The sequence below is a fragment of the Episyrphus balteatus genome, chromosome 1 (assembly GCF_945859705.1).
Source record: "Episyrphus balteatus chromosome 1, idEpiBalt1.1, whole genome shotgun sequence".
Taxonomy (NCBI): Eukaryota; Metazoa; Arthropoda; class Insecta; order Diptera; family Syrphidae; genus Episyrphus; species Episyrphus balteatus.
The window spans coordinates 75626940-75642816 of record NC_079134.1 but is presented as its reverse complement, the minus strand read 5'-3'; the positions used below and the strand labels follow the sequence as shown (position 1 = coordinate 75642816).

Sequence of the window (15877 nt, the reverse complement as noted above, 5' to 3'; positions counted from 1 at the left end):
AAGAAAACGAAAATTTTTCCTTTTCCTTTTTGGTCATTTGGTACCTATTTGCTGTGGGAAATGTGCCTAAATATTTTTGGCCAGGTTTTAGACCACTGTGGGTCGTTAAAATTTTCTGCTTGTTAGTCAGTCGTATGATACTTTACTTTATTTCTAACTGTTATTGCCGTTTTTTTGCCAATCCGTCACTTGTGCCCCCCCCCCCAGAAAAAAATCCTGGATCCGCCCCTGCACACATGCGATTTTAGTCGCACGATTATTCAGTCGCAAAAATGGATCACATGCATTTCAATGCCGGTAAACACACATGCTTTTAAAAAATAGCAGCGATTAAAAAACGGCAGAGCCGTGTACCGGGGTAAGGCTAGTCTATTTCGGACCTTGCCAGGCATCCGAAAAAGCTCGTAACTGACTGGTTTACCCTCTAGTCTTGCATTCCTCGGCACGGTTTTAAAAAGCTCACACCACCTCTGAAATTAGGAACCTCGAATCTATGGTGAAATTGGATTTCTGAGGATTGTACTATTAAGAAGTAAGAACCTCTCAGCGATCCAACCTAACCTTAGCTGACCCCGCTTTGACATCGCACAAAGCATGAATTGTGGTGGTCATTGCCCGCCCGGCATCCACTTGGAGGGTTCGATCGAGGATTTTTGTCGAGCACTGACCTCCAGAGAGCAGTTTAAATTTATTTGGATTCATCGAGAATGGATTTAAAAATTTGGATTTAAGTAGTGAATATTGGATTTGGCTTTATTTTTGACATTTGACATTTCTTTACATCCAGATGTATTTTTAAACTAATGAATGATATGGCCCTTATTGTTAATTTATATAAAACCAATACCTAGGTAAAATTAAAAATAAACTTTATTTTTCTTTCAGTATATTGTCTTGTTCCTCCTACAATTGAACATGCTAGGCATTCCGCTTTACCGGTGCAAGGAACATTTGATTTAGATTCAACAGTCCAATACCATTGTTTTAACGGATTCGTCACAAACGGATTTCCAAGAGCAAAATGCTTGGCAATTGATGGACAAGCAAGTTGGTATGGTCCAGATATTCAATGTGAAGGTAACTATTTATATCATCAACATCACTTGATACAGAATTGAATATTCATTTGCACAATTAAGAAATCCTAATTGGCAGAAGTTTGGAAGGTCTTTAAACAATCTTCAATAAAAAAAACGGACTAGTGACACCTAAAACGTTTTGATTGAAGCAAATAAGAGCAAGTAAATTATTAATTTAATATATTTTTCCGCCTTTTATATTGTACCGATGAATTACTGAACTACTTTTAAGATAAACACCTGAACACACTATGTACTTCTGTGAAGATAAATATCTGAACGCATCTTTAGTAATAAGTGTGAACATGCCTTTAAATTTCTGAACGCACCTTTGGGCATCCAAAATATACCACTGGATGTATGAAGCGTCCCTCCTGCAAAGGAAGTTTCGAGAAGCAAAGACGAGAAGCAAAGACGAGAACCTTCGAAGACGTTCTTAAATTTCGAAATTCAGGGTAGTGTGGACATAGACATGGACACCGACCGGATACACTTTAATTTTGAAATTGAAAGTGAAAAATTACAGTAAAAGGTGAAATAAAGTGTTGGAAACAGTAGTAAACAAAGTGATTTAAATAGTGTGTTTATTTGAGCGAGTAATAAAAATGAATGAAATTAAAATAAAGTGTGTGTTTATTTGAACGGAAAGTAAAGGCGGAAATTAAATAAACGAAATAAGTTTTATTGTGAACCCTGAATAAAACATTACATTGGTGTCAGAAAAGTGGAATAAATTTTATTTATTTTTGCAATTCAGATAATTTCGCGAATAAAAAGAAAGCGCGCGTGTGTTTTAACAAAAGAAATAAGTAAAAGTGCTTGTGTTTTTTATAATTAAAATGGGTAAACATTAAATGAGTTAAGTTTGACTGAGCTTAAGGCGGCATTAAATAAGCGAGGTCTTCCTTCTGCTGGAACGAAATATGACCTCATTCGTCTTCAGGATTATTTAACGAAAACGTAGATTTGGATACATTTCAATTCGAAATTGAAATGGCAGAAGAACAAGTAAGTACTAGTGCCGATATGTTGTCCATAATCGCTGTTCTCCTTGCCAAATTTGAAGAACAGAAAGAACAATTACGAAAACAACGTACCTAGCCAAAGAGTGAACAACAGAGTGTTCACGAAAAAAATGAAAAAAAATGGAGACACAGCAAAGGTTTGTAACGGATTTCGATGGGCTTATTCAATGAAGAGCGATGACATGCTTTGCTGCAGCTATCTTAGGACCACAGGTTCCCTAAAATCAACCACAACACACTAAATAAGATGTCTAGCTAGCACGGTACGGCTCGGCATGCTTGCTTCCACCAAAGGCCAGCTCGTCGGTGGGGTAGGTTCTTGCACCTGCCGCTAGACTACCGTACATTATTTATCATGCCGATAAAAAAAAATAATAAAGTTCCTAATCTCCATACGCAACGAAAATTATTCTTCAAAATCTCTCTAAGTCGGATCCCTGGGTGTTAATTGGGACCCCGAGTGTAACCCTCCCCTCGTCTCTTTGAAACCAAAGAAACACCTTGGTTATTGATCCACTCTTAATTTTATGTCAATAACCCCTAATTTAAAATGATAAAATTCTTACGAAACTATCATTACATCATCTTGTTGCAGCATCACTAATGCCCTTCTCTTGCCCCTAGCACAAAATTATATTTACTCCATAATGACTCAATTGAGAGCCAAACAAACAAAATAGTCAACTGACTTATTTAAATTCATAAATATAAATAATGTTTATTCAATCCAAAAAGAAAATTATATAAATTCAAAATATTTTAAAAATTTGTCTACTCATCGCAAATTTATTATTAAGAAAATTAAATTGGTAAAAAAAATCGTATATATAAAACAAATTTAAATTCCCTCAAGTTCGAATACTTTAAAGTTTAAATTAATAAAATTCATTTGATTTCAAATGAGTGAACCCTGTACCTATGTGAGTTGAGTGAAAACAATAAAATAGAGCAAACATTTTAGAAAAGAAAAAAAATGCACGATCAACTTTACTTCGCGCTTTATATTCAAGAATGCTTTAATTTAAGATCCACAGTGTATTAGAGAACGCTCGCTCTCTCTCTCTTGGATTGTTATTAGAGTTTTTTTTTTTTTTTTGTTTTTAATCTGTATGTATCTATTTTTTTATACTTTTTCACTTATTGTTTTCACTTATGCTCATGCTCATTAAACACACACTTTCATAAAAAGGATTCACTTTAGTACTTAGTAATTTTATATAGATTAAGATAGAAATTAAGATATTTTAAAAGTTTAAGTTAGAAATTAAGTTTTAAAAATTCTCATCATAAAAAGTCGTTCAATTTGATACAAAAAAAATTAAACAAAAATGACTTACCCGCTCTCCAAAGATGATGTGCACAGCATCCCCGTAGTTGTCGGAGCGCTAATCTTTTTTTTTATAAGCGCAGCTAATTGATGTTCTATACTGGATATAACACAATGCACAAGTTGAACGATAATTTAAATGATGATTTGATGAGAGACACAATAAGTTATTGATAAATTATAAGGTTTGATTAAAGTTTAGCATGAACGATAACGATAATGTTGTTTTTATGATGGAGTTGACGAGTTTGTTGGTTTTTAATGATAGTTTGATTGTTGAGTATGGATGGGTTGTACAAATTCTTGTTTTGTATCAGATTTAAACAAAATCTTGGTGTCGCTTAGACTAAGTTTAGATGAAAACGATTTTAGGTATATAGTTGTATTCTTGATTTTTTTTTGTTGTTGTAAGATCGAGTGTATGATCAGGCAGGCGGTTTGTTGACTGTAGAAACGAGCCACGTAAGCTTGTGATGCTCTTATCACTTGAGTTTTGATCAGCCAAGCTTTCTTTTATTGAACTTGATCGTTTAATTGGTTTGAAGTGACCAATTTTGAAGATCTGGTTGGATCGCTTGAAAGTTGGGCCTCGTGGAAGCGCCAAAGGCACAACCAGAACTTTCTCGAGGCGATTTCTCCCTTTTATACACAATCGATAGTTTCCAAGATGTAAGATTTGGATTTGTTATCGATGATATAGGTCTATGGCGATATATATATATAATTGTCAAGAACCTTTGTAGAGGGTTTTATCAGGTTTTCTAGGAGTGATCTTCGGATCGTCTCCCAGAGGTTTTGCTTAGTTCTAAAGCACACCCAATGGATCACTAGCATGTAGTTAAACAAAAAAATAAATTTGTAAGCTTCTTTTGACTTAGTTTAATCAGTTTGGAACTAGAAATTACCTTTTTGTTGAATAATCAATGGTTTGATCAATTATTTATTGTACTTTTATTTGCAAAATTATTCCCAAATTATAGTAAACGATTATAATGATTAAGTATAGGTATCTTTTTAAATTCACTTAATTAGCGATATGTACTTTAATTACACTTTTAAGACTCTTAGGATGGAGATTGAGGCGTTCTACCATGGATTAGAGTTCGAGTTAAAAAGATCGATTTAAGGAAACGAAATATGCTTTTATCCGGAAAAGTTGAGGATGTTCGAAGCAAATGCGAAATTTGGCATGCTCGCAGACAATAATTTTAGACCATTTAGGTTATGCTCGGTGGTATGGAATTTCGTATGTGTACAGTAAGACCAAAAATTGTTATGGGTAGAATTATTTAAATGATATTAAAAAAATGAAATTACGTCGGCCTACACACAACATTTCAGTTTTGTGTATTTTGTCAAAACACAAAAATGGAATGAGAAAAGGCTGTTTGTTTCTATCAAATCGACCCACGCCCTAAACGAGATTAAGTTTTTACCATTAGTTCGTATTTTGCTTAAATTCGTATATCCTTGGCATGAATTATTCCCAGGGATTTACCATTTAAATCATCTAATTCATATAAATTGTTACTTACGGCTTTCTTAACAGTAGCTTCGATAAATTTTGGGCATAACTTCGCATTGCGCTTTTTGGACTTATCACTTAGTATAAAATTACGCTTAAGAACTTTTTGTCCTACAATAAATTTACATGTCTTACTTCGAGTATTGTATGTTTTCTCATAAAGTTTATGGGCCTTAGCCAAAGATTCCTTTACACGACTGTGAATGAGATTCATTTTTGCTGCTTTTGGTAATACGTCAAACTCCGAGTTGTTGAGACCATGTAATTTTTTTAGCAACGCGTAGTCTGAACCATGTTGGATTTTGCATTGGCCGAAAAGAGCTTCAAATGGTGACATTCCTATAGCGGAATGCATGCTCGTTCTTAAAGAACTTAGAATAAGAGTCAGGTGTTTATCCCAATTTGATTGATCTGTACTAATATAAGATCTTATAGCAGCTAAGATTGATCTGTTTGTTCGCTCGCTTGCGTTCGCTTGTGGAGCGTACGATGCTGTGCGAATATGTTTTGTTCCGTTTGACTCTAAAAATTTAGCAAATTCTTTCCCAACAAATTGTTTACCATTGTCGGAGAGAAGCGACTCAGGTACACCGAAAAGCGAGAAGACGTTTTCTATTAAAAACTGAATAGCTACCTCAGCAGTGGCTTTCCTAATTGCCTTAGCAAGTACAAATTTCGTTAGTTGATCAAGACAGACGATTATATATGAATTTCCGCTTTTCGATTTCGGATACGGGCCGAGGAAATCAATAAATACATGTTGAAAGGGTCTGTCCACGATAAACGACTGACCCATAGGTGGTCTTAAGATGTGATTTGGAGCTTTAGTCGTTTTACAGACAATACATTCTCCAATGAAGGATTTCACTTGAGCCGCCATATTAGGCCAGTAAAATCGTTCTCGAAGTCGATATAAAGTCATTGCAATTCCACCATGCGAGGCTCTAGGTGGGTCATGCGCCAGTCGGATTAATTGGTCAGTCAGAGCAGCGGGTATCCACAGTTTCCAAACGCAGTCGTCCTCCCACTGTACAGGGGACAGTGTTTGACCTTCTTGTAAAGAAAATTTTCTGATACTTGAAGGTCAATTAGCTGGGTTTTGTTTTTCTCTATAGTTTCGATCAATCTCATATACTCATCCGACTTAAACGCCGGATCAGAGAGATTGACCTGTAGAACATCGGAAGGGTTGGAATTGTTTGAATGGATAACTGAAATTGAATCGGTGGCATACACACGTGAAAGTGCATCCGGTGCGACATTTTGGGAACCCTTTCGATGCTCTATAACAAAAGAGTATCTTTGGAGCCGTAAACTCCACCGCGCTAACCTTCCACTTAAATCCTTTTGGCTCATGAGCCACCGGAGACTCGAATGGTCTGTGACAATTGTAAAATTGTAACCTTCAACGTAAGGTCGAAACTTTTCTACCCCTAAAACAGCAGCTAAACATTCGAGCTCTGTTACGCTATAGTTTCTTTGCGCTTGGTTCAGTTTATAGGAGTAGTAGTAAATGGGTTTTTCTACGCCGTTGTCATCAAGTTGACTTAAAACGCATCCGACACCGGTTTTAGAGGCGTCACATAAGATGATGAACGGTTTGTTAAAATTAGGATTTTCTAGCACTGGTGCTGTTGTCAATGCTTGTTTAAGTTTTTCAAAAGCTAAGAGAGCTTCAGGAGTGAAGACAAATTTTTTACAATTCTTTAAAGTGTTCGTAATTGGGGTAGCAAGGGTAGAGTAATTAGGTACGAATCGTCGGTACCATCCCGTTAGGCCTAAAAATCGTCTTACCTGTCGAGATGTACATGGCACTGGAAAATCGTTTATGGCACTAACTTTATCTGGGTCGGTTTTCACGCAACCCCCTCCCACAATAAAACCTAAGTAACGAAGTTCTTTGAAGCAAAAACGAGATTTTTCTAAATTAATTGTCAAGCCTGCCTTCCTCAATAACGAAGCTAGTTTCCGAAGAATTTCAATATGTTCTTCAAACGTTTTCGACACAATCAGCAAATCGTCCAAATAAACGAAGATGTTTTGTTTCAATTCGTTAGGTACCACTTTGTCCATTAGTCTGCACAAGCGTTGAGCTGCATTGCAGAGGCCAAAGGGCATCACCTTAAATTGATATAAAGGTCGACCGGGCACACTAAAAGCTGTCTTTTCCCGTGCCTCTTGTTCCAGAGGAATCTGCCAAAATGCGTCTTTTAGATCCACACTGCTAATGTAGTGTGTTTCCGATTGACGACTAAGCAGATTCTCTATATGAGGAAAAGGATAGGCATCGTGTTTTGTTGCCTTGTTGAGCTTTCTGGAATCTAAACACAAGCGAATCTTTCCTGGTTTTCGCACCAGAACAACTGGTGAGCTCCAGGCACTTTCACTTACTTCTATAACATCCAATGATAGCATCCTATCCAGTTCCTCATACATCAATTTCTGGATGGCTGGTGACACGGGATAGTTTCTTTGTTTAATGGGCTCGGTGTCACTTGTATTTATTGTGTGTTCCTCCAATGTCGTTCGTCCAAGCCCTTCTTTGGCATAGGACGGAAATAGACGGATAACTTTTTCAATTTCAAAAGATTGATCGGCTGAAAGGTCGTGAGCGTTTGCGTCACATACCCGAAGTGAAGGAGAACTGATTTCTGATACTATAAGTGGAGCAATTTTAAAAAGCTTCCAAAAATTAATGCCGAGATAAAGAGGTTGTTCCAGAGATGGTACTAAATAGATTTTTAATTCTTTTGTCATATTTTTGTATTCCACTGTAGTAGTTATCTCGCCGATTATTTTCTGTGGTTGTCCACTGGCTGTTTTAACATTTGAGTTAAAGCTTTTAAACGGAATCTTAAGGTCTTGTAGCATTTGCATACATCCAGATCCAAGACAAGTGATGCTCGCACCACTGTCCAAAAGACCAAGCATCTTTTTACCAAAAATCGAGACGCTTGCATATGGTCTAGGATCTTCAGCATTACAAAGTGTCGTAGCACAAATTTCACGATGAGTGTTTTTCTTGGCTTTAAATCTGTTTCTGAGTTTCTGAATGCGAGGTGTAGGGTTGGAGAAAATTCTACCGCGAACTTCATAATAGTTCCGCAACCGTTCGTGAAGAGATACGGGTGCGTTCAAAGCTGGGGGTGATTTGTCGCTGGAAGGGATTTCGCGTTGGAGAATTTGAATTGATTTGGTATCATTTTTCATCTCTGAAGTTTTTGAAACTTCAAGTGTTTTTGTCGAATCAGGTGTTGGTGTCAAAGCAGGTGGTTTGTTTATGTCTGTTGACGATAAACATTCAGGTCTAAAAGTATTAGTATTGTTTTTTATTGATTTTGATCCGGGTTTGCTTTCGATTGACAACCCTCCCCGGTGGTAGAATTGCCGCGTTTTCGGTTTCCCGAACATTTTGCGCAGTTTGGTGTTGTGGTATTTTCCATACCACACTTGTAGCAAAACAAGTTTCGCTGAGAATTAGGACAATGGACGAATGAGTGTCCCTTTGCCTTACAGTTCCAGCAAGTGTAGTTCGAGTAATTTTGTGGACCAGGCGAAGCTTTTAACTCATCTACTTCAAGCAAGTCTTCGTCTGGCAATAGTGGGTCTAATTCGCTGATTTGTTTTTTAAAACTATTTTGAACTAAAGGTTTTGAATGAGAGGCTTCTTTCTGGGCATGTTTTTCTATTGACCTACAGACGTATACCATTTCGGCTAAACTTTGAGTACTAAAAGTAATTAGAAGTTCCCCTGTTCTTTTTTTAACATTCTGCTTTATCAGCTCGATTAATTCTGTCCGAGATTTAGGAATATGAAGACGTGCATTCATAACGAGAATGTCGTTGTAAAAGCTATCGAAACTTTCATTTTGACCTTGGCGTCGATCGAACATTTTCCTCGAAAGTTCCGAGTCAGTTTCAATACTCCTATATTGTTCTACTAATGCAAATTCTAAGGTACGCCAATTTGCGTTTGGGTTGGTTTTGAGGTATGTCCAAAACCAAGTTTCGACATCACCTTTAACAAAGAGTTGAAAGTGAAGAAAAATATCTTCCCACGAAGCGTTGTAACTCGTTTTTAGCGTTTTAAGGCGAAATATAAAATCGTCGACAGTCATTTTTACATTGTCGAATTTCAGACCCCATTTGTGAAATTCGAGTGCACGATTCGTGCTTGTATGAGATGGGTTACGACTAACGCTAGGGCTATCAGAGTTCAAATTTAAAGCTTCTATTCTATTTAAAAAATTTTGAGTATTTCGATTCAGATGTTGAGGTTCTATGTTTTCAACTGAACCCGTTGGTGCATGGGCAGTACTGTGCTCTTGTGGAGGATTAATATCCTGTATAGGTTCAGACCTAACGATAGGAGTTGTCACTTTCCCTAAAGTTTCGCGAATGATTCTATCTACTTCCTCTCTGTTTCTAGCTCTTTCTTCTTCCAAATCTCTCTCTCTTTGTCGCAAGTCTTCGGCTCTACTGAGTCCAATTGTTGCGTTTACAATATTTGTGACAAATCGTTGGAAACTATCGTTTAACAACATCGGATTTGGTATTTGTTCCGAAAAAGCGTTGTTTTGATCATTATTTTGATCGGTATTTTGTTCGTTATTATGACCGTCATTTTGACCAGTATTTTGATCACCATTTTGATCATTGATTTGACCATCTCCTGTTTCGTCAGAATGAAGATTTTCATCTTCAGTCGCATTGTTCACAATCGAACCAGATGGTAAATCTGCAACTGTCGTACGCGTATTGCGTGTGACAACTTTTGCTTTGTCTTTCGACTTATCTATTTTCGGTGCCATTTCGCAAAAGCAAAAAAAAATTATTTACACTTTAAGTGAAAGTATACCAACAAAAAAAAAGAAATAAAAATCAAGAATTCAAAAATATCTAAAATGTATGTACAAATGTACTAAATTTTTGTTTATATTGGTTTTCAAATAATCAAAAATAAAAATAAAAATATATAAATGCAGTGGAATATTTATCCAAAAAAATATCAATAAAAATTATCAATGTCAAATTATCATGCTGGGCAAGAAAAAAAAATCAGTGATGTGCAACATTTAACTTAACATAAGAGAATTGAAAAAAAAACTTCGTTGGCAATACCGAGTTTAAACTTGCATTAAAATTTCAAAAACGCAACTAAAAGATTGATAAAATGTACCTTTTCTTATTAGGTCGTTCGATTAATTAGCATAATTTTTAGTATTAAGGTTTAAAGTTATTTAAGTAGGACTTTAATTTTTGTTTAAAATATAAATGAGACTTAATTTTTCAAGTTAATAAAAGTTCAATAGTCAGTTGTTTCATGATCGCAACAGACGAAATAAAGTTTCTAAGAACTATTTGTTTCCCGGACATTCATGAAAAAACTTTCTGGATACAAAAACGAAAAAACTCTATCTAAAACCTAGTCAATGCAACAGACGAAAAATTGTATCCGGTACATGTTAATTTCGGGTCATTGATTTAAATTTAGATAAATATTTTTTTCAAAACACTGCAGCTAGCGCTTCACTAAACATGATCAAAAGACCGAAGTAAATGGGTCGTCAACTTAAGTGTTTATTGCTATTTAAAAATTTTTAATTATTTTTTTGTTAAAATTAACTTGAAAGAAAAACAAAAAAAATATTTCTAGATGAAAATGAAACTTAAAATGGATTTATTCGAAGCCTCACTATGGGCGCCACCTGTGTAACGGATTTCGATGGGCTTATTCAATGAAGAGCGATGACATGCTTTGCTGCAGCTATCTTAGGACCACAGGTTCCCTAAAATCAACCACAACACACTAAATAAGATGTCTAGCTAGCACGGTACGGCTCGGCATGCTTGCTTCCACCAAAGGCCAGCTCGTCGGTGGGGTAGGTTCTTGCACCTGCCGCTAGACTACCGTACATTATTTATCATGCCGATAAAAAAAAATAATAAAGTTCCTAATCTCCATACGCAACGAAAATTATTCTTCAAAATCTCTCTAAGTCGGATCCCTGGGTGTTAATTGGGACCCCGAGTGTAACCCTCCCCTCGTCTCTTTGAAACCAAAGAAACACCTTGGTTATTGATCCACTCTTAATTTTATGTCAATAACCCCTAATTTAAAATGATAAAATTCTTACGAAACTATCATTACATCATCTTGTTGCAGCATCACTAATGCCCTTCTCTTGCCCCTAGCACAAAATTATATTTACTCCATAATGACTCAATTGAGAGCCAAACAAACAAAATAGTCAACTGACTTATTTAAATTCATAAATATAAATAATGTTTATTCAATCCAAAAAGAAAATTATATAAATTCAAAATATTTTAAAAATTTGTCTACTCATCGCAAATTTATTATTAAGAAAATTAAATTGGTAAAAAAAATCGTATATATAAAACAAATTTAAATTCCCTCAAGTTCGAATACTTTAAAGTTTAAATTAATAAAATTCATTTGATTTCAAATGAGTGAACCCTGTACCTATGTGAGTTGAGTGAAAACAATAAAATAGAGCAAACATTTTAGAAAAGAAAAAAAATGCACGATCAACTTTACTTCGCGCTTTATATTCAAGAATGCTTTAATTTAAGATCCACAGTTTATTAGAGAACGCTCGCTCTCTCTCTCTTGGATTGTTATTAGAGTTTTTTTTTTTTTTTGTTTTTAATCTGTATGTATCTATTTTTTTATACTTTTTCACTTATTGTTTTCACTTATGCTCATTAAACACACACTTTCATAAAAAGGATTCACTTTAGTACTTAGTAATTTTATATAGATTAAGATAGAAATTAAGATATTTTAAAAGTTTAAGTTAGAAATTAAGTTTTAAAAATTCTCATCATAAAAAGTCGTTCAATTTGATACAAAAAAAATTAAACAAAAATGACTTACCCGCTCTCCAAAGATGATGTGCACAGCATCCCCGTAGTTGTCGGAGCGCTAATCTTTTTTTTTATAAGCGCAGCTAATTGATGTTCTATACTGGATATAACACAATGCACAAGTTGAACGATAATTTAAATGATGATTTGATGAGAGACACAATAAGTTATTGATAAATTATAAGGTTTGATTAAAGTTTAGCATGAACGATAACGATAATGTTGTTTTTATGATGGAGTTGACGAGTTTGTTGGTTTTTAATGATAGTTTGATTGTTGAGTATGGATGGGTTGTACAAATTCTTGTTTTGTATCAGATTTAAACAAAATCTTGGTGTCGCTTAGACTAAGTTTAGATGAAAACGATTTTAGGTATATAGTTGTATTCTTGATTTTTTTTTGTTGTTGTAAGATCGAGTGTATGATCAGGCAGGCGGTTTGTTGACTGTAGAAACGAGCCACGTAAGCTTGTGATGCTCTTATCACTTGAGTTTTGATCAGCCAAGCTTTCTTTTATTGAACTTGATCGTTTAATTGGTTTGAAGTGACCAATTTTGAAGATCTGGTTGGATCGCTTGAAAGTTGGGCCTCGTGGAAGCGCCAAAGGCACAACCAGAACTTTCTCGAGGCGATTTCTCCCTTTTATACACAATCGATAGTTTCCAAGATGTAAGATTTGGATTTGTTATCGATGATATAGGTCTATGGCGATATATATATATAATTGTCAAGAACCTTTGTAGAGGGTTTTATCAGGTTTTCTAGGAGTGATCTTCGGATCGTCTCCCAGAGGTTTTGCTTAGTTCTAAAGCACACCCAATGGATCACTAGCATGTAGTTAAACAAAAAAATAAATTTGTAAGCTTCTTTTGACTTAGTTTAATCAGTTTGGAACTAGAAATTACCTTTTTGTTGAATAATCAATGGTTTGATCAATTATTTATTGTACTTTTATTTGCAAAATTATTCCCAAATTATAGTAAACGATTATAATGATTAAGTATAGGTATCTTTTTAAATTCACTTAATTAGCGATATGTACTTTAATTACACTTTTAAGACTCTTAGGATGGAGATTGAGGCGTTCTACCATGGATTAGAGTTCGAGTTAAAAAGATCGATTTAAGGAAACGAAATATGCTTTTATCCGGAAAAGTTGAGGATGTTCGAAGCAAATGCGAAATTTGGCATGCTCGCAGACAATAATTTTAGACCATTTAGGTTATGCTCGGTGGTATGGAATTTCGTATGTGTACAGTAAGACCAAAAATTGTTATGGGTAGAATTATTTAAATGATATTAAAAAAATGAAATTACGTCGGCCTACACAGGTTAGGTTAGGTTAAATTGGCTGACAGTTGATGTTGTTACCGTCACACTTAGATCAATGTATTTCCCTTGTGATACCCTGAAGTATTTATAACCTCATTAAAAAAGTGTAATCCTATGAATCCTATGGTTTGTCGAGCCACTTGGTAGACTTGACAAAGTTCAGTAGGCTATTGCCTGCCAGTTTTGATAGTTCTCTTCTAATTCATTAAAGAAGTAGTTCCCTAAAAATGTTTTCCTAGTGCGGCAGAGTGCTGGACAGTGACAGAGGAAGTGAGTAGTATCTTCCTGTTCGTCCTCATTGCCGCAGCCTCCACATAGGTCATCTGTGCTAAACCCTAATTTCTTTTTATGGCACCCCCGTAGGTTATGTCCCGTTAAAGCACCTACAAGGATCTTAAGGAAGGTTTACTGAGTAATTAGATTTTTTCTCGTCGTAATTCGGCCAAAGTTTATTGGTGTGACTGCAGGCAGGGCCGGTTTTAGGGGGGGGCAGCCTGGGCCGTCGCCCAGAGGCGCAAGCACTGAGGAGCGCCGCAGGCGCCCCGAACTTTTACAAAAGTTTTATAAATAACGAAGTCTATCCAATCGATGTTTTATTTATTTTTACTTTCACAAAGGCGCCCCAATTTTTTTCTATTTTACTTTTTCAACGGCGCTCGTATTGTTTGTTTTAAACTTTTTGAAGAATGAAGGCGCCCCCCAGTTTTGAGTTAATTTGTTTGGCTTCTGGAAGGACAATGGTGTCCAAAATCTTCGTTCATCTTTGAAGAACAAGGCGCCCCAATTTCTTTTGAAAGACTAAAGCAATCTTAATATTCCTCCAACCAATTTAATTTTTGCAAAGGCGCCCCTTTATATAAAACACTAAATCAAAGCTGGTAATATCCAGGCTGTAATAATGAATAAAGAAACAGAAGAGAGACAGACAGAATCCCGAAATTAAAAGTCCAGGAAGCCCAAAATCCAGAATACCCTAAATTCCGAAAACCCAAAAACCCGAAACCCCAAAATCCCGAAAACCCAGAATCCGAAAATCCCGAAAAACCAAAATCCCGAAAACCCAAAATCCAGAAAGGCCAAAAATTGACAGCTTCTCCATTTCTCATAAAAAAACTACGTTTGTGTGTGAGAATAAAAGAATAGATCTGTTCGTAGTTCCCTCCTCCAGGGCACTCAAGTCATGTCAATTAACTGTCAAAAAAAATTACAGTTTCTCGGGTTTTCACTTTACATCGAACGCCTTTAGTTTCATCAGCGAACATCGAACACAGAGGAAATAACTCTGGTTGAAAAAAGAGCTACAAAAAACGCTTGACAACGAATTCGGAGCGACCCAGAGTGCCCTAGAGATAACAACGAACAAACCTAATACTTATAAAGGTATGTCGTTTTCGATTGGCTGTCCGGAAGCGTCCGGAATCATTCAGAAGCCTGCTACAAGTTTTTTATTCTCCTACTGAAAAAAAAACAAAAAAAATTATTTGATTTTTCACCAATACAGATATTAAGATTCAGAATTGAAAAAGTTTTTGAAAAAATATTGTTCAAATAAAACCAACTGTACCTACTCTTTAAATGTGTTTAAACAAAAAAGTCAGAAATAAAGGTAAACTTGTCAATTGAGCCTTAATGACATGAATATTTAATTTTTTTTTAAAGTTAACCTTATGTACTTTAATAAACCGCACATTGTCAATAAACGCATTAACAAGTATATGAGAGGTAAGACATAATCTGCTATTGCTTTTTTCGTGATTTTAAAAATTGTTTTAAAATTAATTTTTTTTTGAGAGGTGCCACTTGCACTTGCCCAGGGGCGCCGGTAGTGCTTAAACCGGCACTGACTGCAGGTATCTAGGAGGTTCCATTTTTCATTGGTTTTTTGAAAAATATGTTTGACGATATTTCGTTTCATTTCATATTGTGGGATTCTGATGTTATGGTCTATGAGAGAAGGACCAAGTACTGAGCCTTCCCTTGCAAGCTCGTCCGCTTTTTCGTTGCCGAACACATCAGTGGCAACGCAGCAATAGAACCTTCTAGATGACCAGAAAACCCTCATCGAAGGTAAGCTTGATATGATCGAGAACAAGTTTGTTGCTCTTGATGCTTCCATAAAAGACGATGCAGAACAATAAAAAAAAAAATCATCTAGAAAGTTGAAGGAAAACTCGAGAAAGTAGAAGGAAAAAGTGGATGAAAAATTCGAAAAAAATATACATAAGTTAAAATGCAAAGTATTACCGAAGAACTTGACAAGGTTAGGACAATTGAGATCCGAAAAAGTTCTGTTGAGTATCCAAAGAAGAAGGAAATGCATCTACCAACCATTGATGCTTGCTCTTAGAGGTCCTGCTGCTAGGTCGTTGAAAAACGCTTTGGAGATGACCATATGCCAGAAGTCTTCAGCGTCCAACTCCAGAAAAAAGAAGAGACTGCAACAACTCCAAGCTGATATAAAAAGGTGAGCTCATCTGGCATACCCGACAGCAAAAGACGACATTATCAATATGTATCGTATATAAATCTTCAGCGAGCGATTTGAACAGCTGGAAAACGTTCCCTTCCTGAAGCATTAGTGTTCGCACTAACTATGGAAGCCGCAGAACATGCTTCTCAAGGCGTTCATAGGGTAAGAGAAGTTGCAGTGGAAGAATGCTCTTGTCACAAAATCGCGTTTCAGAGAAATCAGCGAGAT

At 35.8% G+C, this 15877-nt stretch overlaps 1 protein-coding gene across 7 annotated transcripts in view; it reads left to right on the top strand.

Annotated features, from left to right (window-relative positions):
• Positions 1-15877, top strand: part of LOC129905200 (protein lev-9-like) — a 560766-nt gene that overhangs the window by 99667 nt on the left and 445222 nt on the right. For all 7 annotated transcript variants that reach the window (XM_055980622.1, XM_055980627.1, XM_055980625.1 and 4 more), the window contains exon 4: positions 886-1077. In XM_055980622.1, coding sequence (XP_055836597.1) covers positions 886-1077 — 192 coding nt within the window. The remainder of the gene's footprint in view (positions 1-885; positions 1078-15877) is intronic.